This window comes from Gorilla gorilla, chromosome 21 (genome assembly GCF_029281585.2).
Source record: "Gorilla gorilla gorilla isolate KB3781 chromosome 21, NHGRI_mGorGor1-v2.1_pri, whole genome shotgun sequence".
In the NCBI taxonomy this organism is placed as follows: domain Eukaryota; kingdom Metazoa; phylum Chordata; class Mammalia; order Primates; family Hominidae; genus Gorilla; species Gorilla gorilla.
Window position 1 is genome coordinate 27380612 of NC_073245.2, and position 27834 is coordinate 27408445.

Sequence of the window (27834 nt, forward strand, 5' to 3'; positions counted from 1 at the left end):
GGCGGCCCATCCCTATAATCCCAGCACTTTGGGAGACTAGGGTGGGAGTATTGCTTGAGCCAGGGGTTTGAGACCAGCCTGAGTAACATGGCAAAACCCTGTCGCTACAAAAAAATTAAAAATTTGCTGGGCAGGGTGGTGCATCTGTAGTTCCACCTACTCAGGAGGTTGAGACGGGAGGATCTATTGAGCCTAAGTCGAAGCTACAGTGAGCCACAATCACACCACTGCACTCCAGCCTGGGTGACAGAACGCGACTCTGACTCAAAAAAATAAGAAAAAGTATTTCTCTTAAATGCAAAGGCAAAGAGGACCTTTGTCTCTTCTGTACCTAACGTAAGGGTTGGCTAACTACACAGATTCTGGCCACCTGATTTTGTAAATAAAGTTTTATCGGAACGCAGCCACGCTCACTTTTTTACTTGATATCTATGGTTGCCTGCATGCTCTAAGGGAAGGGTGGAGTAGTTGTGACAAAGTCCATATGGCCTGCAAAGCCTAAAATTTTTACTATTTGATCCTTTAAGAATAGGTCTGCTGAAATCCGCTGGTCTAATCAGTTGTGTGTCAAGATGTAGGAAAATGGTTTTGTTAGAAACTTAAGTCCAGAGAGCTTCAAAACAGGCTCCAGTGACAGCTGTAGCACCTTCTAGCAGTGTGACATCTGGAAAACTGCTAAATATCTTGGGGGCATAGCACCCTCATTTGAGAGCTGAGAAAATTGAACTCTTGTCTGTTGTAACTCTAAAATCTTATGAAACTCTCCTCCCTTCCAATAAAATCCCTGATTAAGAAACAAAAGCTGAATTAGTTTTGTTAAGGAAATGGAATCGTCAAGTAGTTTGAATCTAGTTAATTTGCTTTTGAGAATGACAGACATTAAGTCAAAGTGATGCTCCTTTTCCATGCATGATGCTGTATACACTAATCACTGGGGCTGAGTGATTTCAAAGAGTTTTGCATTCATTTACTGTCTTAGCTGGGATTCCTCCAAAAGCTGACTGTGAGACATGGATCCACAAACCAGCATTTTATTTGGAATTTGGTGCCAGGAAGCACAGGTAGGGGAGCAGGGGAGTGAAAAAGTGAAGGAAGTCAATACAGGGTGTGCACAAGTGTGTCCTACTGTGGGCAACAGGAGCTCAGTTCTGCTAAGCACCCCTAGAACATGAGTTAGAACACATGAGGGAGAAAGAGTACGAGTATGAACACACCAACTCCTATCCATCATTGGTTGATGATTAATATCAGGATGGAGAGAGGAACAATTTCCTATACTTCTAAGCTGCCATATCATCGGTGAATTTGACTCCAGAGATAAAGAGATAAAATGCTGACGGATGGAAGTTGTGTCAATGTGCACTGACATGCTCAAAGCAAGGAGTTATTATGGATGGGGCATCTAATAGCATCTAGGACACTTACAAAATCAGAGGTCTCCAATCAGACATCCCTGTTTGTAAAAAAATTTTAACTAGGCTCTCCTAATACATGTATAGCTATTTATTCAGACAGTATGTGTATGTACTACTATCAATGGGCTAGGTACATTATAAAGCATATCCAAGAAAGAAAATTTTAAAGGATAAAATATAAATAAATATTAAAAGTTAAAATGCACACTCATGTTCATGGTAGCATTATTCACAATAGCCAAGAAGTATAAGCAACCCAAATATCAATCAATCAATCGATGAATGGAGAGGCAAAATGTATTACATACATATAATGGAATATTATTCAGCCTTTTTATCACCTTAAGATCCTAAGGTCCTAAGATTATTTATTCAGAATTTCAGGAAGGAAATTCTGTTACTTGCAGCAACAGGGATGAACTTTGAGGACATTACACTAAATGAAATAAGCTAGTCATAAAAAGACAAATATTCTTCTGATCCCACTTATATGAGGTATCTAGAGTAATCAAACTCATAGAGACAAAAGGTGGAAAGGCGGTTGCCAGGGTCTGGGTTGAGGGGGAAAATAGGGAGTTATTGTTTAATGGGTATAGAGTTTTAGTTTTGCAAGATGAAAAAGTTCTGAAGATTGTTTGCATAGGTACTTAACATTACTGAACTGTACACTTAAAAATGGCTAAGATGATGAATTTTATGTTACATATTTTTTACCACTATTACAATGAATACATCGTTTTTAAATCAAGGTAAAACAAGGCTTAAAAGATTTCCTCCCAACACTCCAATGGATCACCCAGCACATCCTCCCAAGTGAGCACAATCCACTTTTGAGACCTTTGCAATAAATACCTAGTCTGTAGCCCTGTCCTCAGTATAATCAGCAAAAGATTCTGTATTAAAACATAAAATCCTCTGTCCAGCTAGATGTTAAGATCTCTGTCTTTAAGGGAGATAAAACAGAATAATAGGAATGGCACCAATAAGGATCATGCAGACAGGTAGATCTGGGTCCAATCCTGCCTCTATATTTAGTTACTGTGATTTGAAACAAGTTAATTAACCTCTCTGTTGTACATGTTGTACATTCCTGAGATATAAAAGAAGCATAGCAATATGCCTTCATGTTTTCATTCAACACCTAGTTATTGAGAGCTATGCTACAACAGAAACTGTAGTATATTAGTTACCTATTGCTGCATCTCAGATTACCCCCAAAACATGGCAGCATAAAACAAAATATATATATATATTTTGTTTCACACCGTTTTTATGAGTCAGAAATTCAAGAGCAGTTTGGCTGGGTGGCTCCGTGTTTCTCGTGAGGTTGCAGTCAGCATGTTGGCCATGACTGCAGTCAACTGAAGACTCAACCAGGGCTGGAGGATCGACTCCCAAGATGGTTCACGTGGGGGCTGTTGGCAGGAGGCCTCAGTTCCTCCTTGCACGTGGCTCTCCACAAACTGCTTGAGCATCCTCACAACATGACAGCTGACTTCACCCAGAGCAAGCAATCTCAGAGACGGACCAAAATGGAAGCTACAATATCTTTTACGATCTAGCCTCAGAAGTCACACACCACAATTTTGAAATGTCCTATTGGTTATATGGGTCAGCCTTGTTCATTGTAGGGGACTGTATACAAGGTCATGAATATCAGGAAGCAAGAATCCCTAGGATCCCAACTGGGAGGCGGGGACAAGTGGCTGAATAGAGCAGACATAGTTTCTACCCTCAAGGACCTTAGCAACTAGAGGGTAAAATAGACTCCAAAGAAATAACTACAGAAATAATTATGATCTAGGTGCTTTCCTACAGTGGAAGAGTACTCGGTGATATAAATGTGTTTAATATGGAGAACCAGATCTGGGCTGCCAGTTAAGGGAAGGTTTCCCTAGAGTAGCTATCCCTATGCTGATACCTTAAGAATGAGGAGGAGTTAGCCAGGAATCTGGAAGCAGAAGGAAAAGCTTGTGCACAGACCCTGAGGCAGGAACATGCTCAGCCCTTTCAAGGATCTGAAGAAGGCCAGTGTGTGTGTGCTGGGGGAAAGAAGTATATCAGTACAGGAAGGAAAAATATGGCATGAGATGACATTGGAGAAGTAGAAAGAGAACTGACTGTATAAACTTTGTGAGCCATGAGGATTCATAACTTCATCCTAGGAGCAAAGGGAAGCTTCAGGGTGGCAGGGAGGGGGAATAACATGCCTAGATTTGGCATTTTTCAAAGATTTGCCTGCTAAAGAGACAGATTGGGAGTGAAAAAGAAAGGAGGCAGGGAGAGCAGATGGGGGCTTTTCTAGGAGAAAGATTATTTGCCAAAGAGCTGTTATGGTTAAAAGAAAGATAGAGAGAGAGAAAGAATGTAGTTAAAGCACCCTGAACTTCAGAGGTGCTCCCGAAATAGTCTTTCTCTCTTCCTCTTAAAACAGAAACCTTCAGGAACACCTAAAATAAGATGATATCTGCAAAACATATATCTCTAAAAAAAGCAGACAAAAACACAATCACTTAGCGCGGGCCTCATTAGGCACCTCATAAGTTCAGGCACTAGGGTCCTGAAGGAGTCTTGTGCACAGGAAATTCAGGAGGGGAGTCAGCAGTGAGCTTAAAGCCTCGCTCCACCACCAGCAGGAACCCGGACTGACCCACAGAGAGCGCTGAATAGCATTTATGATGCTTAATCAGAAAGCATGCAGCGTTGATCTGGAAATTAATTGGATGCTCGGATTTTTCGCACGTCATGGAGAGTTAGATGTTACAAAGATTTTGACAGGAATATATTTAGTAACAGTATCACTGATGTTCAGTCTCAAGCAGGGGCCTGTATCTACTCTGGGGCTCATTATATTCTGAGTGACAACGGGTGCTTAGTAAATCTCCTTTGATTATGATGATCAACCAAGTTACTCAGAGTGTCTTTAATAGATAATGAGAAATTGTACCAGAGTTGGGGTTTTCTAAATATGAAATCAAACTGCAATTCTCATGACCCACTGTGCTTTTATTTATTTAATCATTTTTACTTAACTGATTCACTATTTTAATAGGTAGTTTTAAAAGTTAACTGTACATTACCACCATAAATGGAAAATCTCACTTGCCATATAAATAAGACAATCATAAAAATAGATACCGTCTACCCCTAAAATCCGCCATGTACAGCTCAGGATGGGCACAGCACACCCTGAGAACTGCTGGACATGGATGTGCTTGTAGTCAAGGGTCTTGGGAGGAACAGCCATGGTCATCACTTCACACAGCCAGGATACAGGGAATATGCCCTTATGTGACATAGGGCATATATAATATAGGGTATATGTCCACACATTCCAATATCGATATAGGGAGAGAATGGTGGAGAGAGAAAGGGAGATCTCTCAAATTAACAACAATGAATATCGACTGAACCTGAAGAAACAGATGCTCTTTGGTTCATGGAAAGGGTGTGAACAGATGCTCAGGCCTGAACACTGCTCAGACTTTGCAGCTTCAGGGACCATCGGCTAAGAGACTTGTCTTCTGGACTTACTGCCTGGGGTAAGGACCAGGGCTCATTTATCTTATCTCTCTAATCTGGGGAGCTGTGAGGACTAGAATGGGTAAGGGCTCAGTGCAGGGTTTACAGCTGCTGAAAGGTCCCTGTAGCATTTCCTTTACAGGAAAATCCTATGGATATACTTAAAGATAGGTATTTGTGAGGGTGAAACCTACCTACAACCTCTTACACTGCTAGTGCAAATGTCAAATGGTGCAATCCCTTTGGAAAAAGTTTGGCAGTTTCTTGTAATGTTAAACACACACTTAGCATACAACCAGCAATCCCACTCCTAAGTATGTACTCAAGAGAAACAAAAACGTATGTTTATAAAATGGCATATACATAGCAGCTTTATATTTGCAAAACTTGGAAATAATTCCAATGCCCGTCAACAAGTGAATGGATAAATAAAACTGTGATGTGTTTATACAGTGGAATACTATCCCACAACAAAAAAAACAAACTACTGCTGCATACAGTACAATAGGCAAATCTCCAAATGTTGTTAGCTACCAACAAAGACAAATGCAAGAGTACATACTCTCTGGTTCCATTTACATGAAGCTCTAAAGCCGGCAGAATTCAGATACAGCGATAGAGATCAGAACAGTGGTTGCCTAAGGTAGGTGAAGATTAACTGAGAAGGGCATCATATGGTGAGACAACTCCTCAAGGTGATGACAGTGTCCACTATCTTGATTGGCATGATGGTGACTCAGATTTACATACTGCTAAGATGCAGCATGCATGCTTAAGATCACATATGATACCATAAATTATACCTCAATTAAAAAACATGATTTAAAGCACAACCTATAAGCAAAAGAGCCAGTTTAGAAATCAGTTACCACCAAAAATGCCCTGTGAATGTGGGAAGAATGAGTGGAGAAGCCTGGCCATGTCTTGCCTCAGAATTTTCACTGCCCACCTGCTCACCTCCCTAGGTTGTCTCAGGCATAAATGAAGATGACAGATGTCAGGGCACTTGGAAACTCTCCAATCGCTGTACACTCTAAAAGGGGTCTAGTTTAATCATTTGTACTAATTTCTTAGAAACGCATCACTCTTTTTTCCTTATTTGCCTTTTTAATATAGAATCAAGGCTTGCTCATCATCAAAAAGATTCAAACATTACAGAAGTGTAGATAAAATAAAAACTGCAATTTCCCTTCTCTCTCCTCTCCTTTTCCTCCTCTATACAACCCACTCACTTTCCAATTTTGGTGACGTGGCAGTTCTGCGTGGATCTTTCCAGATTTTTTTTCTCCCCCAACTGCAATCATACAGTACACCGTATCATGCAACCTGCTCTTTTATTTAACAACATATTCTCTCCAACGGTGTGGATACGCCGTCATTTGTTTAACCAAGCCCCTAATGATTGACATTTTGGGTTTCCCCTAAAGTTTTGCTGTTATAAACTACGAGACGAATGCGTTTCCTTGATCTTCTTCAAATCCTTGTGTGAATATCCCTTTAGAATAAGTTCTTAGAAGTGAAATTTCTGAGTCAAGTAGTACATGCAATATTAATTTTAATAAACCTTATCAAATTATTCTCTGAAAAGATTGAATCAATGCATAGTCCTCCCAGGAGAATCCCTTCTCATTTTGATCTCAAAGACAGGAAAAATAAAGTTGAGAGAATGTTGAAATATTCAAAGATTCTCCAATGTCCTTGAAAAGCAGAAGTGGAGCTGACATCAACATGGCCTTATTTTCGCTGCTGACTTGAAACTTCCATAATGAGGAAATAAAACACTTGATTTAAAAAAAAATTAAAAAACTCATCAATGAGATTAATGAGAGTTGAGAGCCTATGACTTGAACATTTGCTGGTTAATAGATGTAGGGATGGAAACAGTGTTGTGCCAATTACTGTAATTAACCAGAAATGAAGACAAATGGAAGGGAGCCTCTTCTGCCCACCAAGCTTCAACTTAAATGCTGAGTCATGAGCTACTGGTGGAGGCTGGAAGGCCAAGACCTGGGCTAGTGCTGGGAAAAGGAAGTAGCTCTTCTTCTCCCAAATGTGTGCTGGGTGCTCAGAAACAGAGACAGTGGGACCCCATCTCTACAAAAATAAAAATTTAAACATTAGATATATATGGTGACATATGGGTGCCTGTAGTCCCAGCTACCCAGGAGACTGAGGTAAGAGGATTATTTGAGTCCAGGAGATCAAGGCTGCAGTGAGCTATGATTACACCACTGCACTCCAGCCTGAGTGACAGAGTGATACCATGTGAAAGAAAAAAAAAGAGAGAGAGAAAGAGAGAGAGGAAGGAAGGAAGGAAGGAAGGAAGGAAGGAAGGAAGGAAGGAAGGGGAAGGGAAAGAAGGAAAGGAAGGAAGGGAAGGGAAGGAAGGAAAGGAAGGAAAGGAAAGAGAAGCCATCCTGTCAAGGAGTCCCAAATATCCCCTGTCTCATGTAGCTCATCCTTCAGGAAATAGGACACTTTCCAACTAACACAGTTAGGCTATATCCCCCAAGGTATTATGTTTTTCCTTGAATGGAGTCAAACACTTTCCAAACTCGAGAGTATATGGCCCTGAAGGAAACTATGCCTGTTCCTGTGATGAAATGACCTGACAGGAAAAGCACTCAGCACCTTGCTGACAAGTCAGGAAAAACTCACAACCTGCCCAGTGGTCATTTTAGTCAATTTTGGGGGGAAACAGTTCTTTTGAATAGGTCCCCTAAAAAAGGCTTGAGAGAAGAGTTAGTACATTCCAAAGCTCTGATTAGAAATCATCATAATTTTCTACCAGGAGAAGAGCACTTTATTATTACTTAAAATTACTCTAGTCCTATAGCCAATTGCTGTATTTTATGTTAACTTTTATTTACAGGAAGTACAATATATTCCTTTTGGTGCACTGTTCCATGAGTTTTGACAAAAGTTCATACAGTCAAGAGGCAGAACATCCCCATCACCCAAAAAACTTTCCTCCTGCTGCCCCTTTTCCCACTCGCAGTCCTGGCAACCACAGATCTGCTTTTTATTCCTACAGTTTTGTCACTTCTAGAATGTTATACAAATGGAATCATACAGTACACAGCCTTTGAGTCTGGCTTTTCCAAGCATTTATTCTTTATCAATGTGGTTGCATATATCAATAACATGTTCTTTTTTATTGTTGCGTAGCATTCCCTTGTGTGATGTACCACAATGTGTTTATCTGTTTTCCAGTCTGGGAACATTTGGATAACTTTCAGTTTGGACAATTATAAATAAAATCGTTATATACATCTACACACAGATTTTTGTATAGAATTTAAATGTCCTCTGTCTTGGGATTGAGGGGCTGTATGGTAAACCAACTGCTCTTTAATGTCTAGAAAATGTGACAGTCCTCAGAGTCATGGAGCCTAGAAAACAGTGCGGTTGTCCCTGGAGTTCAGAATGCTTTACTCTGTAAATATCACTCTTACTTGGATAGCCTTGGTCTGTGAGTAAATGTGCTATGATAGGCGTTGTGTAGCCGTTCATCCCAGCTCTGTCCCCAGAATCAGATAAGGACTCAGGCTGTGAACTCTGATGCCTTCAGTCCAATGAGACCAGAACATCACTTGCCCACTTTTATTTTAGGTCTCGTGTCAAGCTAAGCTAAGATACTTCATTCCTTTTTCTTTTCCCATCAAATTTTGTATCTTAAAAGTTTCAAAAAAATTTATAAGTAAGTATATCTCAAGATTTTTAACTGAATGGAATAAATTTAAATAAAATTCTGAGTATTTTTCCATTTGATTTTTTGGAAAATATATGCAGTTCCCAAATTTGAACAATAAATGTGCATTTATAATGTAAGATTATGCTCCCAGAAAGCTAAAAAAAAGTTAGAATTATCATAATTACATAATCCCTATTATACTTCAACTCTTAGACATAATTTTTAATCATTTAACTTTAAAAAGATGAATATTTCTAAATTTTTTTTCTTTTTTTTCAATCACTATTGAGCACAGTTGAGTTAAATCCAGTAAGTATTCAGTTGGGGCTAAAGATTTTCTGTTCAAAGCACACCTAACGATTTCTCTCTTGTTTCAATTGTATTAAATTTATGAGACCTCTATTTTATCTCTAGTGTCAGTTTATTTCATTTCCATTTTCCACTTGTTTTCCTAAAATAACAACAAAATGCAATTAAAATGTGTAAATAATGCTGCTTACAACACCTCCATAGCTAAGTGTGGTATAAATAAAAGTGGTATGGCACTAGCACATTAAAAAAGGAGGCTTGAAATATCAACATTTAATGTAAAAAAAGTACAAGTACAGTAATGGAAAGCTGAATGTTTAAAGACTTGAAAACTCTTGGAAGCATGCTTGTGTTGCTCTACCGAATTCCAAAGGCAAACAGTTTTATTTTAATAATTTCGTTAGCTGGGCATGGTGACACGTGTCTGTAGTCCCAAAAACTTGGGAGGTGGAGACAGGAGGATCGCTTGAGCCCAGGAATTTGAATCCAGCCTGGGCAACATAGCAAGACCCTGGATCTGTTTTCTGTACCTATAGTTTTGTCTATAATAATAACAAAATAATAATAATTTTGTTAATGTTCAGAGCTTGAGTGAGCTCCACCTGACAACTCTTATAATGTCAAATGATACTGACGTCAACAAAACAACTTAGACAATTCTTGAAATTTGCTTATTTATCTGATACATTTGTTGAGAGTCTATTATGTGCAAGTGGTATCAAGTAAAAAACCCAGTGCATATCCTTGAACCACCTGGAGTGAACTGGAGGGGATGGAAAAGCGAGGGATATCTGGTCACAGCAGAGTGTCATGTGGGGAGAGGACATGTCCTTGAACCACTTGGAGCTAACTGTAGGGGATGGAAAAGTGAGGGACATCTATTCACTGCAGAGTGTCATGTGAGGAGAGGACAAGGAACAGGGAGGCACGGGGGTTGGATGAGCTCTCTTCCTGGTTCTTGAAAATGCCACGAATGATGGTGGTAGCAGGAATGGCACAGAGCACCATGAGTCAGGGACGTGTCATCTCCAAAAGGTCTAGGGCAGAGTATTTCCTTCCCAAGAAACCAGTGTCCCATAATTCACCTGCTGGAACCCCTGTGCACAAAGGAATTGTGTGATTAATGTAGATTTTGGTGTTTCATCTTGTAGCAACTTAATAAGGTATGTGCCCAGCTTCCAAATGAAGGCTATAATCACTTTTCCATAGTTTATGAATTATGAAGTTGGATTCCCATCCCAAATGCTGTCCAAGTTTTTTGGCTTCAAAACCAATTAAAATAATGAATAGCTGTGAAAAGAACCAGAAGTGCATTTAATCTTTCTTCAGAACAGTTGGGGATCAGTTCTTTTTTGTCACATTTCACATTAGCTGGGAACATAAAATTGGTCTTGTTCAAAGGTTCAAACTACTTCTTCCTGAAAGAGAACCGATCTACTTAACTTTTTTTTCCCCAGCTATTATAAACACTGAGATATTTACAAAGTGCCTTGTACTTCCTTTCTGCTTATCTCCCAAGGTCACGACACTCTATTTCCATCTTCTCCTCTTAGCAATGTTATCCTAAAAAGAATCATCAAAGCAAAGATTAACTGTTACAAGAAAAAACAAATAAGCGAGAAGACTGCTGACAAATTTTGGGGGTTGGTTTATTATGGATGCAAAAATGAGTAGAAACTCAAGTCCCTGAGTCCACCTTTCATGACGGTAGTCCTGATTTTGCTATCATTTAATACAACTTAGGTCTTAATGTTCTCACTCAGTGCTGAGTGTGCTGGGATAAGCAAGGTGTTCACAGTCTTGTACATTTTTTTCTTTACTTTTTATCATAAAAATGAGCTGCAGATGTCATGCAGTGCAGAGAGAAGAGAATGCTTTCTGAGTCAGAAGGTCACATTTTTTGTACTCAACCACTTCTAGCTGGAAAACCTTGAGCAAATTACATAACCTCATGGAGACTCAGTTTTCTTATCTGTAGAATGGGGGTTATAATATTTAATTCTCAAAACTGCTGTGGGGCTCACACAAAATTAATTTGTGCTGAATTACACATATTTGTAATTTACACACAAAACTTATATGTATATGTATAATAGCAACAGACCCCTGATACAGTATTTATTATTCATATACCTGTCCTTTTGACAGAAGGAAAAAACATCATCTAAGATGTGTTTTAGACAAAGTCTCCAATCAATGATATTTGGACACAACAACCCCTTCGATGAGGTGACTCAGCTGTCAGTGAACTCATCTTTGCTATTTTTAGAGCTGAAAAAGGAGAAGCAGGTGATACTGAAGTTGTGTAATCAGTCTCAGGGGGAGGGCTGTAAACTAGTGTCTCTGTCTCTCTCAGGACATCTGGACTCAAAGGTAGTGGCCTCAACCTCGCCAGCCATTCAAAGGCAAGCAGAACTCTCACAGAGGAGGCAAGGGCGGAGAAGCTTTGAGCATCTCTACAACATCAGAGAACACCCAGTCAAAAGAGAGGGAAACACAAATTGACTTGTACCTCATCACCTTGACAACACAAATTTAGACTCTGGCTACTACATTATCTTCTGGTTCCTTTTCCGGAGCTGCTCTCCTTGAGCTGATTTACACGGTTGCTATTGTAGACCCTTGACTGTACACCCAGTCTTTGTGGAACTCCAAGAATCAGGCTTCAATTGTACTTTGAGCCAGCTACACTGGGCCCCTTCAACCCTCAGCCTTCTCTCCAGGCAAGTCCATAACTGCAGCTGTGGTAAGCCCATCTGCAGGCTGCCCTCCTCCTGTCCTGAGTCCCGGAGGGCATCCCTGTGTGATCACTGGCCTTAACCTCTCATTAAGCTATCAAAGCTACCTTCCACTGCTTTTCTTAAACCCACGTCTTTTCTATTTCCTTCAACTTCAAATTAGCCATTGTTTCCACATCATCCTCTCATGACATGATAGGGAATGAAGTGATGATGGCTCACAGCACTGCTGGGGCTGCTTTTACAAGAAGCTTACTCAAAGTCAACTTTTTTTTTTTTTTGAAACAGGGTCTCACTGTGTTGCCCAAGCTAAGATGATACAGTTGCACAATCATAGCTTGCTGCAGCCTCAACTCCCAGGTTCAAGAGATCCTCCCGCCTCAGCCTCCTGAGTAGCTGGGACTACAGGTGCGTACCACCATGCCTGGTTAATATTTTTTATACTTTTTGTAGACATGGAGTCTTGCCATGTTGCCCAGGCTGAGTCAAGGTCAATTTTGTCATCATGGGGGGCACAGAGAGACCTCAGCAGTGAAGGCCACTAGGAAATGGGAGAAATCCAACCAGGCTGGAACAAGGCTGGGAGAATCGGCCAGTTCTAGGGCAGTTGCCTAAGTAGAATGGGTCATGAATTCGGATCTGCTTCAAGCGATACTCAGGTCAAGTTTGGACAATGAGGCCAAGCAAAGACTTGAGCACAGAATCAAAGCACACCTAGAGTTACCTATGTGCATCTCCATTTTTGCTAAATCCAAATTACACCTTACTATACTGTTAACTTTTATTTGTCTATATCATTTGTTGGAATCCAGAAAACATACATTGTTTCTTTCCAGGAAAAAGTCAGGGTATAAAAATAAGTGTGAGTTGAAATATAAGCACATTTTAAAAAAAAATTAGCTCCTATTCTCATTCCTGCAGCTTGGCATTGAGTTTGTCTATAATTGGGTGTGTTTTAAAACTAAAAATTTGAAAGAAACTTTAAGCAGCAGGAGTCAAAAATAATTCAGACTGTAATATTCATCAAAACTTGTTTAATAGCAGGAAACCCTCCACTCTGAACTTTTACTCTTCTTTCTTGCAGAATCAATCCCTCCAGCAGCCCTCAACTACCAGAAGCACAAAAATTCAATATATTTTTTTTTTTTGAGATGGAGTCTCACTCTGTCGCCCAGGCTGGAGTGCAGTGGCATGATCTCGGCTCACTGCAACCTCCACCTCCTAGGTTCAAGCAATTCTCTGCTTCAGCCTCCCAAGTAGCTGAGATTACAGGTGCCCACCACCACGCCCAGCTGATTTTTGTATTTTTAGTAGAGATGGGGTTTCACCATCTTGGCCAGGCTGGTCTTGAACTCCTGACCTCATGATCCACCCTCCTCGGCCTCCCAAAGTGCTGGGATTACAAGTGTGAGCCACCGCCCCCGGCCAAATTCAATAATATTATGCTTAGTAGTCACACACTTTCTCTTGTTTTCTTTTGTTTTCTTTGGCTCATTAGACCTCTCCTTCAGAACCAAAGAAATCCATTGTGACAACTCTGTTCTCAGAGCTGGCTTTTTCCACAGAAAGAACTTCAGTCTGAGACATGCCAAGGAGTTCTTGACGCTCCCAAAATTAACACCTTTCAATCTTTACTATTAGAGATTAACTTGTTTCAATGCCCATTCTCTTCTGTTAAAGCAGATAATATTGGGAAAGGCAATGTCTGAATGTATTTCTGCCAAGATGTCAATGGTTTATCAAAATCAATTTCTTCCTGTGGAAGAGTTTAGGTGGAAGGGGAGGAGAGAAAGCGAGAGAAGATTATAACAGGGAGGCTATGGATGCAGAAAGGAAAAGCGGGGAATCAAAGGCAAACCTGCCACCCATTTCACAAATAAAAGAATCAGTGTGGGCTGGATGCAGTGTCTCATGCCTGCAATCCCGATACTTTAGGAGGCCAAGGTGGGAGGGTCGCTTGAGGCCAGGAATTTGAGACCAGCCTGGGCAACACAGTGAAACTCTGTCTTTACAATTTTTTTTTAATTAGCCAGGCATGATGGCACACACCTGTAGTTTCAGCTACTCTGGAGACTGAGGTGGGAAGATCACTTGAGCCCAGGAGTTGGAGGCTGCAGTGAGGGATGATTGTGCCACTGCATTCCAGCCTGGGTTACAGAGTGAGATCCCGTCTCAAAAAAAAAAAAAAAAAAAAAAAAAAAATGCAGATTCAGTCAGTCTGGGCTGGGGCCTGAGATTCTGGATTTCTGACAAGTTCTCAGGTAATGTCAGTGCTGCTAGTACACAGATCACATTTTAAGCCACAAGAAGGCTAGGATATGAGGTATGAACAAAGGTGTTAGCTCAGTGGTTCTCAACCTGGACTATACATCAGAACCACCAAAAGAGGTTCTGTTGGGTTTGTTGGTGGTTTGTTTTTTTTTTTAAGCTCCTGATGCTCAAGCCCCACCCCAGATTAATTAAATCAGAATCTAGGAATTGCTCAAGCATTTGTATTTCTAAAAGCTCTCCAGGTGATTCTCTTGTGCAGCTTGAGTTAGGAACCACTGTTAGTTGATAACTGAAGGTGCTATTAAAAATTCCATAATAATATATGAGCTCATGAAGGCTAATGAGACACCTCAGCTAAGGGCATCTTCCTCTGCAACAGCAACTTGCTATTGTACAGTGGGGGCAAACAGTTGGTGCTCAATAAATTTGTTCAATGAAAAAAATAAGTGATTGGCTGAGTGCATGAATGAATGGAAATGTTTGAAGTCAACAGTCTATGGAATGAAAAGGACTACAGTCCTATTATCAAAATGACAAGTGGCAGGATGGGTATTTTAAGACAGATCATCTTTTCCATCACTCTTTCAAATACCCCATAGAAGTACTTAAATCTTGGCCCACTTTTGAGCCCAACTTTGTTAATTACTGGAGGAGTCAAAGCCACAAATTTCCCACACCATTACTTTATTCCAGTGTTTCCCAAACCAACCAACAGTCACTATACACTTTTGCTACTGGTGTTATTATTTACCTAGCATGTTTCTTTAAATTGACTCACTTTTTAACATAAACAAATGTATTTTAAAGGGAAACTATAAATCACTATTTCAAATAGAAAAGCAACTAATATTCCATGACATCAGTAGAACTGACAGTCAAAATAAATGCAATGTAAGCAACTGAAGCAGGGTGTTTCTGCCTGCCAATGCTTGCCTCTGTCAGATAAGAAGAAGGATTAACAAGTATAGGGAGGTGTTAAAGCCATGGGGGCACTTAGCAGAGACTTTGTCACCGGCATAATAAGAAGGATTGCAGGAGCGTTTTGCAAGGAGCCACAGTCCTGCCGTGCGATGCCATGTTATTTAACATGGAAAGCAGGCACCACGTGTAAGCATCTCATGGCATTTTCAGTCAATGATTGTCAAGCTGTACTCAGAAACCCAGGGGCCACCTGGTAGTGTTGAAGAGGCTCTAGAAAAAAGAGGAAGTATTTCAGATTCTGAGGAATTCAGTCGTCAGTGTTATTTGTCTTATAGAGAGTATGATTTTTATTTTTTAAAAAAAAATCCTACTTCTATAAGGAACAACATAATCAACAGAGAACAAAGAAACAGGTTGAACCCTGCTGTTGAAATCAGGAGAATTAACCTTCTCATTGGAGGCATATTTGCTGGTTTAGGCCTCAAAGGCATTACATCAACCTTGGATGAGACAATTTACTAAATAAAACCATGTTATTAAAAAAAAATGAATGGACCATACAAAATAATACATTTCATGTGCTCCCCTAGCCCTTTAGTGAAGTATGGCCCTCTGTGGGAGGTTAAATTATTAGCTAAATGTATATACTTGGATTTAAACAGAATGATCCACTGATGTTCTAGGAAGTAAATGCACTAACTTATTCTTTTTTATTTGCCAGGTATTTGTTTTTCTTTTAAACAATGCATGCAGTAGAATATGATTAATATAATTCTGATGCAGAAAAGCAAGATTGCACACTTAGGAGAGAGGCCTCTGGAGCCGGACTGCCTGGTCTAAATCCCTGCTCTGCCCTACATCATCTGTGTGACCTTGGGCAAAGTATTCAACCTCTCTGTGCCTACGCTGCCCTGCTTATAGGATGAGGATGACAATAAGGGTATTACCCACATAAGGACATCATAAGGATGAGTAACGCATACAAAATATCTAAGAGCCCCCTATACAAAATACGCACTCCATATGTGCTACCTGATATCATTACAGTAAAAAAAACACACAAAATGTAATTTTTACTAATTTTAATTACAAAATGTAATTAAAACTAAGTCTTCCTTCCACACTAGACCCCACGCCTCTCCCCAGGCAAAGTACTGTAAAAAGACCCTTGTGCTTCTTCTCAGAACTACTCTGTACTTACTATCAAGTCCATCCCTCTCTTCTATGCAAATGGAAGCCCACTATCCACTCTATTCTACATATTGCCTTTTTTGCTTAACAACATTTCTTGGGAATGAGTTCATTGCCAGTTTCATATCTCATCTTTGCCAGAGCTGCAGAGTTTTGCATCATACGGGTGCACCAGAATTTCTTTAACTCATCCCCAGTGTCGGAGATTTAGGTTGTTTCTAATATTTCACTATTACAGTCACTGCTGGAATGAATATATTTAAATATACATCTTTCATTCATATGGAAGTATGTCTTTAGGGTAGAGTCTTAGAAGTGGAATTGCTGGGTCAAACAGTCCATTCATGTTTATTTTGATAGATGTTGCCAAATTTCTCTTCAAAGAGGTTGTGCCAACTTCCACACCAACCAACCACATACAGAAGCACCTGTGTCCCCTCATTGTCAAAATAATATTTTAAATACATTAACAAGATATACAAGGTAATCAAGTTTTTTAGTCTGTTTGAGCTGATATAACAAAATATCTTAGACTGAGTAATTTATAAGCAACAGAAATCTATTGGCTACAGTTCTGGAGACCAGAATTCCAAGACCAAGGTGCCAGCAGATTTGGTGTCTGGTGAAGGCCTGTTCCTCATACACAAGGACTTCCTGCCACATCTTCACATAGTGGAAAGGTTAAACAGGCTCCCTCAGGGCTCTTTTATAAGGGCACTAATCCCATTCATGAGGGCTCCACCCTCATGACCTAATTACCTCCCAAAGACCCCACCTCTTAATACAAATACACAGGGGGTTATATTTCAACATATGAATTTTGGAGCGACACCAACATTCAGACCATGGCACCGAGGAATGCTATTATATTGAAGCAGTTATCAAAAGATTGAAATTACACATCTGTGAAATGCTGACATATGTCCTTTATTAATGCATCAAATAACAAAATCTAGTGGCAGGTAGGGGTGTGCTGAAAAGATACTTTTTAGCATACTGGCAACAACCCTAATGTGGAATGAAGATACATATTGATGATATGCTCACAGGTACTGCTAATAATACTGTTGTTTGTACTTCCCATTTGTAATTGAAGGAAATGCTTGATTTGAGGTGGTGGCTAGTGCAAATAACAATGTAAATTTTTCCACCCAAGTTTTAGAGCCTATCTTGGAGCCAGCTCTTAGAGCCTCATTCCAATGAATGGCAGCTTATTTTTAATACATCAGGTCAGCTCCAGGAATGTACGCTTTTAGGGAAGCTCTTAAAATTCATGTGTGGGAATCAGCCTCCATCTAGCCTAATACATGCTTCACTGGCCTTCTAAAATAGCAAGCCGAGCAAGAAGACATAGACAGGCAAAGGCCACTCTAAAGACACCCTCCGGAGGTGTCTGCCTCAGCTGTTACTTAGAGCAACTGTTTGCTCCTTCCTGCAATACAGCTGCCCTCCTCCACCACAGGGTTTTGGAAAATATCAATTAAATAATATATTTTAAACAACTTTGAAAAAGATAACGGCATCTTTTTAATTTGGGGCACCCTATTAGCCATTAAGAATTAATGTTATTATCTCCTCATCTGTTTAGTGCTTAGAACCTCTCCCAAGTCTGCTGATAATGGTGGCAATGAGGGCCAAAGGATGGAGCTGCTTAGCTCTGGAAAATACTGGCCAGGCACAGAGGCTCATGCCTATAATCCCAGCACTTTGGGAGGCTGAGGCAGGCAGATCACTTGACGTCTGGAGTTCGAGACCAGCCTGGCCTGGCCAACATGGCAAAACCCCGTCTCTACTAAAAATTAGCCAGGCATGGTGGCACACCTGTAATCCCAGCTACTCAGGAGGCTGAGGCAGGAGAATCACTTGAACCCTAGGGACAGAGGTTGCATTGAGCTGAGATTATGCCCCCGCACTCAAGCCTGGGCAACAGAGCAAGACTCTGTCTCAAAAAAAAAAAAAAAAAAAAGGCATGGTGGCTCAAGCCTGTAATCCCAGCACTTTGGGAGGCCAAGGAGGGTGGATCACGAGGTTAGGAGATCAAGACCATCCTGGCTAACATAGTGAACCCCATCCCTACTAAAAGTACAAAAACAAAATTAGCCAGGCATGGTGGTGGGCTCCTGTAGTCCCAGCTACTCGGGAGGCTGAGGCGGGAGAATGGCATGAACCTGGGAGGCGGAGCTTGCAGTGAGCCAAGATCACGCCACTGCACTCCAGCCTGGGCGACAGAGCGAGACTCCATCTCAAAAAAAAAAAAAAAGAAAAGAAGAAAAGAAAACATAAAATGTCCAGCCACCCAGGACACAACTGTGTGGCCTGACAGTTCAGTTATATAACTCCTCTTATCTGGAAAGTGCTCCAGTGACTACAGAAGTTGCTAGAATTTCCAAAAGCAAGAAGAAAGTGATGGGAAAATGTGTCAAATCCACAATGGGAGAACACTGTGTCACTAGAAAATTATATGACCCTGGCAAACTTAGGAGTATGGAAGAAAGATTTCAAACAAATTTCTGACTATGTATCTTTTTCTAAATTTTTTGAATGCTGAAGAAATGTTAAATTTCATTAAGTTTTACAGCCAGATTTAATATAGACATAAATCCCTTTAATGTTCGTTTCAGTCAAAAGTGAGCAGAACATTATCGTTAAACCAGTGCATGTGGGAGAATTACTTGAGGAAAATCAAAATAGGCACAGTTGGGAACATTAAGCCATGGCCATATTAGACTCAAGTAGGCGCAATAGCAAAATTCTTTAGGCTGTAACGGACTGGGCTATTTTGCTTCTCAGTTTCCATACAGATGAGCTTTGTTCTGGGGCAATATGGTTGCAGTTTGAGAGTCTGTCTGAAGGAGCTCATTTCTCTTTCATTAGTCCATGAGCACAGTGCAATTTCAGCTAATATTGTTACACAGCTCCTAGCTGGGTTATTTGGTTAAATGCCTTCAGGGAAAGTAGCAAGACAGAATAAAAGGACAAATGCGATGTGGTTTCTTGTTCTGAGTTCCTGTAGCTGTGGAATTACATTGGCAGTTAATCATTACCACGTTGTACTCGTGATCATAAACTCCTGTTATTTAAGATGTTATTCAAGTCTCACAAGAAACATCTTGTCTTCTGTGGCACAATTTCCTTGAGGTCGGGTTTGTGCACAACTATAACTATAGAGACCTGTTTCTTGTGCTTCGTGGACATGCTAGTAGGTATATAGTGCCATTTGTGTGAAATTGAAAATGACATTCCCTACTGGTGGGTGAACTGGGAAACAGCACCCTGTCTATGGGCAAATTAGAAAAGATGTCCCCTTCTGGGTGGACAAATGAGCAAAAATCAGCCCCTCTGGGCTGACCAATTCTTTTTTAAAGCCTCCTCCACCTTGGGGTGTGGGGGTGGTGCACATGGCTTGGCAAGTCCAATGCAGACGCTAGTTGCTCCCTGTGGGCAGGAACCCCTGGCACAATGCACAACCTGCACAACTGTACACAACAGCCCTGATTACAGAATCCATTTTCACAATTTTGTAGTTGGACCACAGAGTTTGCCCCTCAGTACTCTAAAAATATCTGTTCAATCACATCAGTGGATGTCCATATTAAATACATTGGCCTTCTTTCTTATGTCAAGTAACTGCCACTCTCTGCCAAGGGCAGTGTTCTAACCTTGGAAACAAACAGGACACTCGTAGGTGGAGAAACAGAAGAACTAGAGGACAGTGACCCCTAGGGGCTTGACCAATGGTGGGCAGTGGAGTGGTGGAGACCACGGTGGCACCTCTTCACCATCGCAATGTAATGCTCTCCTCAGCCTCCATCAGTACCCGGTGAGCTGGGGCTCAGTATCTGCCTGAAAACCCACCTTTGGCTAGCATGAGACACAGGAGGAGCAAGCTTCAAACTCCCAACAAGGTAATCAGCCTAGTTCATACCAGATTCAGTGGCTGTAGCCCAGGAGAGAACGAGGTATGGGGCACGTATGTCTCAGAGCAGAGAGATCTGCCTAGAAAGACGAAGACTGAGTAAGAAGCTATAGTGTGGGCTATCAGAGGGCAGCCTGGGAGCCCAAGAGGCCTAAGACATTGGTCAGGGATTGGCAAACTCTTTCCGATAAAAGGCCACTTGGGGCCGGGCGCGGTGGCTCACGCCTGTAATCCCAGCACTTTGGGAGGCCGAGGCAGGTGGATCACGAGGTCAGGAGATCGAGACCATCCTGGCTAACACAGTGAAACCCCGTCTCTACTAAAAATACTAAAAAAAATTAGCCGGGCGTGGTGGCGGGCGCCTGTAGTCCCAGCTACTCGGGAGGCTGAGGCAGGAGAATGGCGTGAACCCAGGAGGCAGAGCTTGCAGTGAGCCGAGATCGCGCCACTGCACTCCAGCCTGGGCGACAGAGCGAGACTCCGTCTCAAAAAAAAAAAAAAAAAAAAGGCCACTTGGTAAATACTTTAGGCTTTGTGGGGTTTTGTCACAACGACTTATCTCTGCTGTTAGAGTGCAAAAGCAGCGACTGGCAATTCATAAATAAATGGATGTGGCTGTGTTCCGATACAACTTTACTTACAAAAACAGGCCATGGGCTGATTTAGCTGGTGGGCCATATTTTGTGACCTTTGCTGTAGGTGATCAAAGAAAGAGGACACAACAGGAGAAGTCAGGTGAGGCATTGCCCATACTGCGTGGGGCAACATGCTTGCCAGCTTACATTCCTTGTTTCATTTTATCCTCACAGCAACCAACTAGTAACACTTTTACCACCTACATTTTGAAGATGAGGAAACTACAGTTTCTAAAAAATAGGAAAATTTCCAAGGTCAAAAACAGCCTCATTTCAAAACCAAGTCTGTTTGACTTGAATGTCTCTCTTCCTTCCCCTACATCAAGCTGGTACCTGCAGACATATTTGTCTAGGGCAGCCCAGCCAGGGAAGCCCGTTGATCACAGAGGCATTAAATTCCAGATTTGGGGGTATGGATGGCAGTGCCAGGGCCAGGTGCAATCTCAGGAGCCTCAGAAGCTTCTCTGTGGATGTAAAAGCAATGGGCACAGCCACCATTGACTGCAGGAGCTCTCACCTCTCTCATCACCAGCCGTTCAGATAGACAAGCCCCAAATCCGAAAGGTGTCATCTGTGGGCCTGCATCTTTGATAGCCAGGCAATTACAGCACCTCATATATAAAAAGCCAGAGAAATCTGTGAATATAATAAGTGACTGTCCTTTCTTAGCGTGGTGCAGGCCATCTGTTTGAAAAGTACACACTGCAAACAATGCCAAGTTGTAATTATTAAACTTTCTAGCTAAGAGCAAGTCTCATCTTTCTTCCTAATTATGCATTCAAATATTCAGAAATTAAGCCTTAGTATTATTATATACCAGGGATGGGTTTTTTTCCCCTGTGCATTAAACTTTTAGAAGCGAACATAAGCCATCATCAGAAGTTTCTCCCAGAAATAACTCCCAGAGAAGCCCTGAGGTCAGCTTGGAATCAACCCAACCTTCTCACTCTCGGTGTGATGGTACAATGATAATTCAAGTTCTTAATGATGACTCTGAATCATCTCGATCCTGAATCATCAGAGATTAAATTATTTTCACCAAACAGCTAGTATTTTCTAAAGCAGGAAAATCGATTAAAGGATTTCAGTAAAAAGTTAGAGAAGTCCAAACAAAGCAAGCATCTGGCAAGCCTCGGTGACCAGAACATTAAATTCACCAAACACCACCTGCTCCAAATGTCCATGTTAATGGCAATTATAGAAAACTCCAGTATCATTCAAGGCCAGTTTAACTTATTCCTGTACACAAATAACTTTGGAGACAGCATTGTAATTCAAATCAATAAATGACTCGGTTTGGCTGTAAAAGCATAAACAGAACCCTTGCAAAATATTGTTCCTCCTTGCTGGAAACCATTTGATTTTTAGCCAGAAAACATACAGCCAAACAAGAATAACAACTGCTTGCCTTCCTTAATGTTCAGTGTAGACTGTTACCCAAGGAATTAAGCATTAGTCATCAAAACTTCATTGCAAAGGCAACAAAATAATTGGGGTTCCTGAGTTATCATCCATTTCAACATTCAGAGGCCAATTTGACCCCAGACAATACAAGGTCTTTCTTCTTGTTATAACAGTGGTTGCAGAGTTCTGAGGGTTCTCTGCTGTAAGCTCTGCTTTCAGAATTCTCCAGGTCTTCCTTCCAACCCCTGCCATGTCCGGCCAAACTATTTTCCCAGAGTCAGGAGCAGAGCCAACAGCCTCACCCAGACAGACCCCAGTGATAATTATCAGCCCAAAAGATAAGCCCAAGTGGAAAGTTTGAGAAGCCTGTCACTCAGGCAGCAGCTACAAAGGGACAAACACTCTCTAGGTTTCCCTCACTGACTTCATTTCCCTCTGCCAGCCTGATAGAAACATGGTCTCAGTCCACTCAGGTTTTGCCCCTGTCCTCCCTGTCTCCAGAAGCACCCTCAAGCTTCAAAAGATTCATACAGCCTTCCAGAGAGGGAGACGGGGACCTAGTGCTGGTTTTCATCATCTGTCCACTCTGGCTTCTGCAGTAACACCATTCCCATTGGCCTCGGTGGTCAGTTCACCCGGATCCTGCCTAAACCCTGGATGCTTATTGTCCTGACCACCGGAATGTCCTAGGCCAGCTAGTTCTCAGCGTCACATCCTCACCAACCTCTGCTCCCTGCTCTGCACTGGGAATCAAGGGAATGCAGGATGGAGCTGCCCCAAGCCTGTAGCTCAGATGCCTCACAGGGGCATTTCTGATCTGCAACACTATGTCCCTGTTGTGAGCTGAGTCCCAGGCCTCTCTGAGGTTGGGCATCCCAGCGTGCCCCTTCCCACTCCAACAGCACAGCTCAGAAGGAAGAGGCAGCCTCAGGGGCCTGCTGAGTGGCCACTCGTGCTGGATTTCCACCCACCTCACCTTAGAGAATTTTAATTTTTTCTAAAGAGAAACAAACCAGATTGGGCAGATACTCTTCCAAATCTACTGCTTAAGTTTCAATCTCAGCTTTGAAGCCCAGAAAAAAAAGTATTAACTTGTGTTTCTCTCGATATTCCTACCCCACTAACTATACCTAAGAATGCTGTTATCTCTGAAAAATTCAGAGGTTAGGAGAACAGAACACACTTGGGGAAGACAAGTTACTATTTCAAAATAGTATCTCTGAAAAAAACGGAAATCCAAATATCGCACGGGAAGTCAGTGGGAGAAAGGCCAAATCTGAGAGGGTCTCCCAGGAACAAGGATTCTGGGCCAGATACAGAATTAAACTTTAAAAGTGAATGAAAGCAATCTGGGGTCTAAGTGGGGAAGGAGTCGAAAAACTGGCGACTTGCCAGTAGTTATGGTCAGTGGAGACAAGAAGACTTCCTCCTCTCTGAAAGCCAAGTGTTGAATGAAGACCTAGATCCTGGAATAAAGGATCGACACGCTTAAGACTCCAGGCAAATGACTGGGCCAAATTTCAGGGTGACTCCTGCCCAAGTACAGCATTTATTTAAATAAATTAGCATTACAACTCTGATTATTACAACTACTGGTGATTTTGTCATCTAAACAATAAAACAAAAATTAATGGAATTAGTGGAGTTGCTCTTAAAAACATTATGGCACCACATTAGGCTTACAAACTCAAGTGTGTCACCAACTCAAGTGTGTCACAAAACTAGTGTGTTATCTTATGATAAAGCACAGTTCCTAAATATGTCTCAGGACCCATAACATCAAGAAATGCCAAAGCTGGAATGTGCCTCTAACCCACTGTTTCCTGGCCCAGTGTATACTGTGAACCAAGAAGCCATCTGGGGTCTTCATTTCAGACCCCCAAAACAAAGGAGAGGAGAATGAGATGAGGAAAAAGGAACTTGAGAGAGATCAGCTTCTCCAAGCAAGCAGAGAAGGGAATGGGGAAGGAATGGGTTATTCACTAAACAATGGTGGGTCATCTCCCATTACAGACCAGAATAAAAGGCAAACCAACTAGAGACCTAAATGTTAAAAAAAAAAAAAACCCACAAAATTGCTTAGACAGTTTTAGTGGCTACATAATTGTTTTATGTGGGGAAAGATTCTCAGTGGGAAAAAGGAAGGTGCTGGATGACAGAGAATAGTACACTTTTGACCATATGCTGTAGGGCATAAGAGTTCATACAGATACTTATTGAAGTTTGTAATGGTACATTTCTTTGTTTGATCTTTCGATTGATGTCTGTTCCCGCAACTAGGCTATAAGTTACATAAGGGCAGGGATGCCACCATTGTATTCCCGTACTTAGCAAAGTCTCTGACATATATTGGACTCTTAATGATATTTGTTGAGTGAATAAATAAGGTCAATTGTGGACAACGTCAGAGCCTTGGGCATGGGGTTTAAAACCCATAAGGGGAAAGGAAACCAGCCTATGCTAGGCTGAAGGAAGAAGCTGGTTGTGAGCTTTCTGTGTAAAGCAAGGAAACTCTAGAGGCCATCTCACTTGTGATGTGAGAACTAGAACATCTGGCCATCTATCCAAGGAAGCATTAAGGAAGCTTACCCTACACCTTGGGTTCCAGGTGAAATCCATTAACCCACAAGGGCTACATCAACTTGAAAGGAAGACAGTCCTGGAGAACACAGGGCTTAAATTTGCTAACCCCTTGAAGGCTTGAAATAGGATGAAATGGGGAAGCCTGAAAGAGAATATCAAGAGAAGATGGAAAACCCCAAGGACATGCTTTGGCTCCAACACAATTTTGTAAGGTTTGGTCCAGTGCAGCACACTAACCCAGCACTCCAGGGAAGACTAGAAATGTTTAAAGTCTCCCAGCGCTTTCCCTTTACTGCGCCTCTGGCTGTACGGACCTAATGAGATGCCTTGTGTTTTTCAGAATGCCGAAGCAAGTTACGACTTCAGCAGCAACGACCCCTATCCTTACCCTCGGTACACAGATGACTGGTTTAACAGGTAAACTGGGCCTTGGGAGGTCTCTTTGACTTTAAGCTTTGGGGTTTTATTCTACTTTGTTTTGTTTCAGGCTTGACTACCACCAGCAAAATAATCCCCATGCTTCATTAAATTATATTGTGATTTTTCTTCTTAGTGGCTACATTCTCTAAAGTGAAATTTTTAATATTACAATCTTCCTCTAGAATAATCTTTTGACTGTTTTTTTCTGCTGAACTTGAAATTATTTGCTACTTTAATCCATTAAAGAGAAAAGAAAATAGAAATAAGAAGTTCTTTCTCAACCCATTACGAGGTGATTTAAAACATGCTGATTTTGCTTTATGTGTTGAAACTGTTGTAGAGAAGTATTTTGCCCCATGGGTCTGTGTCTATGTGTTTTTGAAAAGCATTCTGTACACTTTCTGCTATAACCCCATAACAGCTCATGGAGTCCCTTTCAACAAAACAGTAAGTGTGATTGGCAGAGGTTTGAAGTATTGCTTGGGACAAAGATCCTATGATGTGAAACTACCCAAACAGTCCATCCAAGAGAATAATTTTCCTTCAGCTTGTTTTGCCACTAAACATGGAAATGTGGTCTCTTTTTTCTTCAAGTAAACATTTTTCTTAAATGGTTAATTACAAATAAGAGATATGAAGAAATAAAGATGTGCAGTTTGCTCAATGAAAGAATACTGTAATTTTTAAACCTAGTGTTTCCCTGTTATTGACGTCCTTGGGTGAAGTTCATAAAAACATATGAATTTCAATTAGTTGTATAAAAATATATGATGTGCAGAGCACTTTATCCATTTTTTTTTTATTTCTCATGGCACTCTAAGTAGCACATAAAACAAATGTTGTCATTTTCAGTTTAGTGATAAGGAAACAGGCTCAGAAGGGTTGAAGGGCTTCCTTGGTCAAACAGTTAAAATTCAAGTCAAAGCCAAGATTAGCCCCATGCTTCAAATTATTTCCAAATCCACATTTGTACTATTCTTTGCTGAGTATCATTTCTATTATTTGATACAGGCAGCATGATGACCAGAATATGTTCAAGGGTAGAGCCTCAGTGGACAGAAAGCTTAGATTCTGTCTCTAAAGTTAGCAGGTTGACCTGAGACCCCTCAGTCTCATCAAGGGTTGACACAGGGTATGCAGGTTCTGAGTACAAATGCAGAAAATAAGAAAAAAGAAAATAAAATTTAATTTTGTAATATTTTGTAAAGATCATTGCTGATGTCGGATAGCACAATTCATTCTCTATGCACGTCACCTGCAACCTGAAAATGACATGCAATGCTTGGAGGTGTGTGTTTAGAGGATGAGAATGTATAAAAAAGGTCTGGAAACTTTTGGCATGAAGTGTGTTTTACCTCTGTGACTTCTAACCCTAGATGGTAGCATATATTTAGCAAATAAACCATTTCAGACACAAGAATGTGAAGTTACCAAATGTCTGCCATTAAGCTGGGGTTTAGACAGAATTGGCAGTGGCCATCCAGGGCACAGTGCTGAGAAGGGCCATGAGAGGGTCTGGCTTCAGCAGGATTGATTACCAGCTGTCCGCATGAATATCAGAAAGTGCAGTGGCAACATATCCACTGGCTACTTGCTGTCTTTCTGTAACTAGTAGGTACTAAATTAGTCTTTGATGGATTGATGTAAGCACAAAAATATAACCAATGGAAAGATTATCCCCCAATCTCATTTTCTGAACCCAAACAAAATCTCCCCTAGTCAAATCTTCCTGGGCAATGTGCTGTAAAAATACTCCTTAAAAAAACTAAAAGGTTCCACTCCAAGATGGCCAAATAGGAACAGCTCTGGTCTGCAGCTCCCAGCATGATCAACGCAGAAGACGGGCAATTTCTGCATTTCCAACTGAGGTATCTGGTTCATCTCATTGGGACTAGTTGGACAGTGGGTGCAAGGGGTCGGAGGATTTCCCTTTCCTAGCCAAAGGAAGCCGTGACAGACTGTACCTGGAAAAATGGGACACTTCTGCCCAAATACTGTGCTTTTCCCATGGTCTTAGCAAACAGCAGACCAGGAGATTCTCTCCCATGTCTGGCTTGGCAGGTCCCACGCCCATGGAGCTTTGCTCACTGCTAGTGCAGCAGTCTGAGATGGATCTGCAAGGCAGCAGCCTGGTGGAGGGAGGGGTGTCCACCATTGCTGAGACTTGAGTAGGTAAAAAAAAGCGGCCAGGAAGCTCAGACTGGGCAGAGCCCACCACAGCTCAGCAAGGTCTACTGCCTCTATAGACTCCACCTCTGTGGGCAGGGCATAGCTGGAAAAAAGGAGCAGAAGCTTCTGCAGACTTAAACGCCCCTGGCTGACAGATCTGAAGAGGGCAGTGGTTCTCCCAGCATGGCATTTGAGTTCTGAGAATGGACAGACTGCCTCCTCAAGTGGGTCCCTTATCCCCATGTAGCCTAGCTAGGAGACACCTCCCAGTAGGGGCCAACAGACAGCTCACAAAGGTGGGTGCCCCTCTAGGACAAAGCTTCAAGAGGAAAGATCAGGCAGCAATATTTGCTGTTCTGCAATATTTGCTGTTCTGCAGCCTCTGCTGGTGATACCCAGGCAAACAGGGTCTGGAGTGGGCCTCCAACAAACTCCAACAGACCTGCAGCTGAGGGACCTGACTGTTAGAAGGAAAACAAACAAACAGAAAAGAATAGCATCAACATCAGCAAAAAGGACATCCACACGAAAACCCCATTTGTAGGTCACCAACATCAAAGACCAAAGGTAGATAAAACCACAAATATGGGGAGAAACCAGAGCAGAAAAGCTGAAAATTCTAAAAAACGAGTGCCTCTTCTCCTCC

General features: G+C 41.4%; 1 protein-coding gene across 1 annotated transcript in view; it reads left to right on the plus strand.

Annotated features, from left to right (window-relative positions):
• Positions 1-27834, plus strand: part of PCSK2 (proprotein convertase subtilisin/kexin type 2) — a 259004-nt gene that overhangs the window by 158305 nt on the left and 72865 nt on the right. The window contains exon 6 of the mRNA XM_004061834.5: positions 24940-25016. Coding sequence (XP_004061882.1) covers positions 24940-25016 — 77 coding nt within the window. The remainder of the gene's footprint in view (positions 1-24939; positions 25017-27834) is intronic.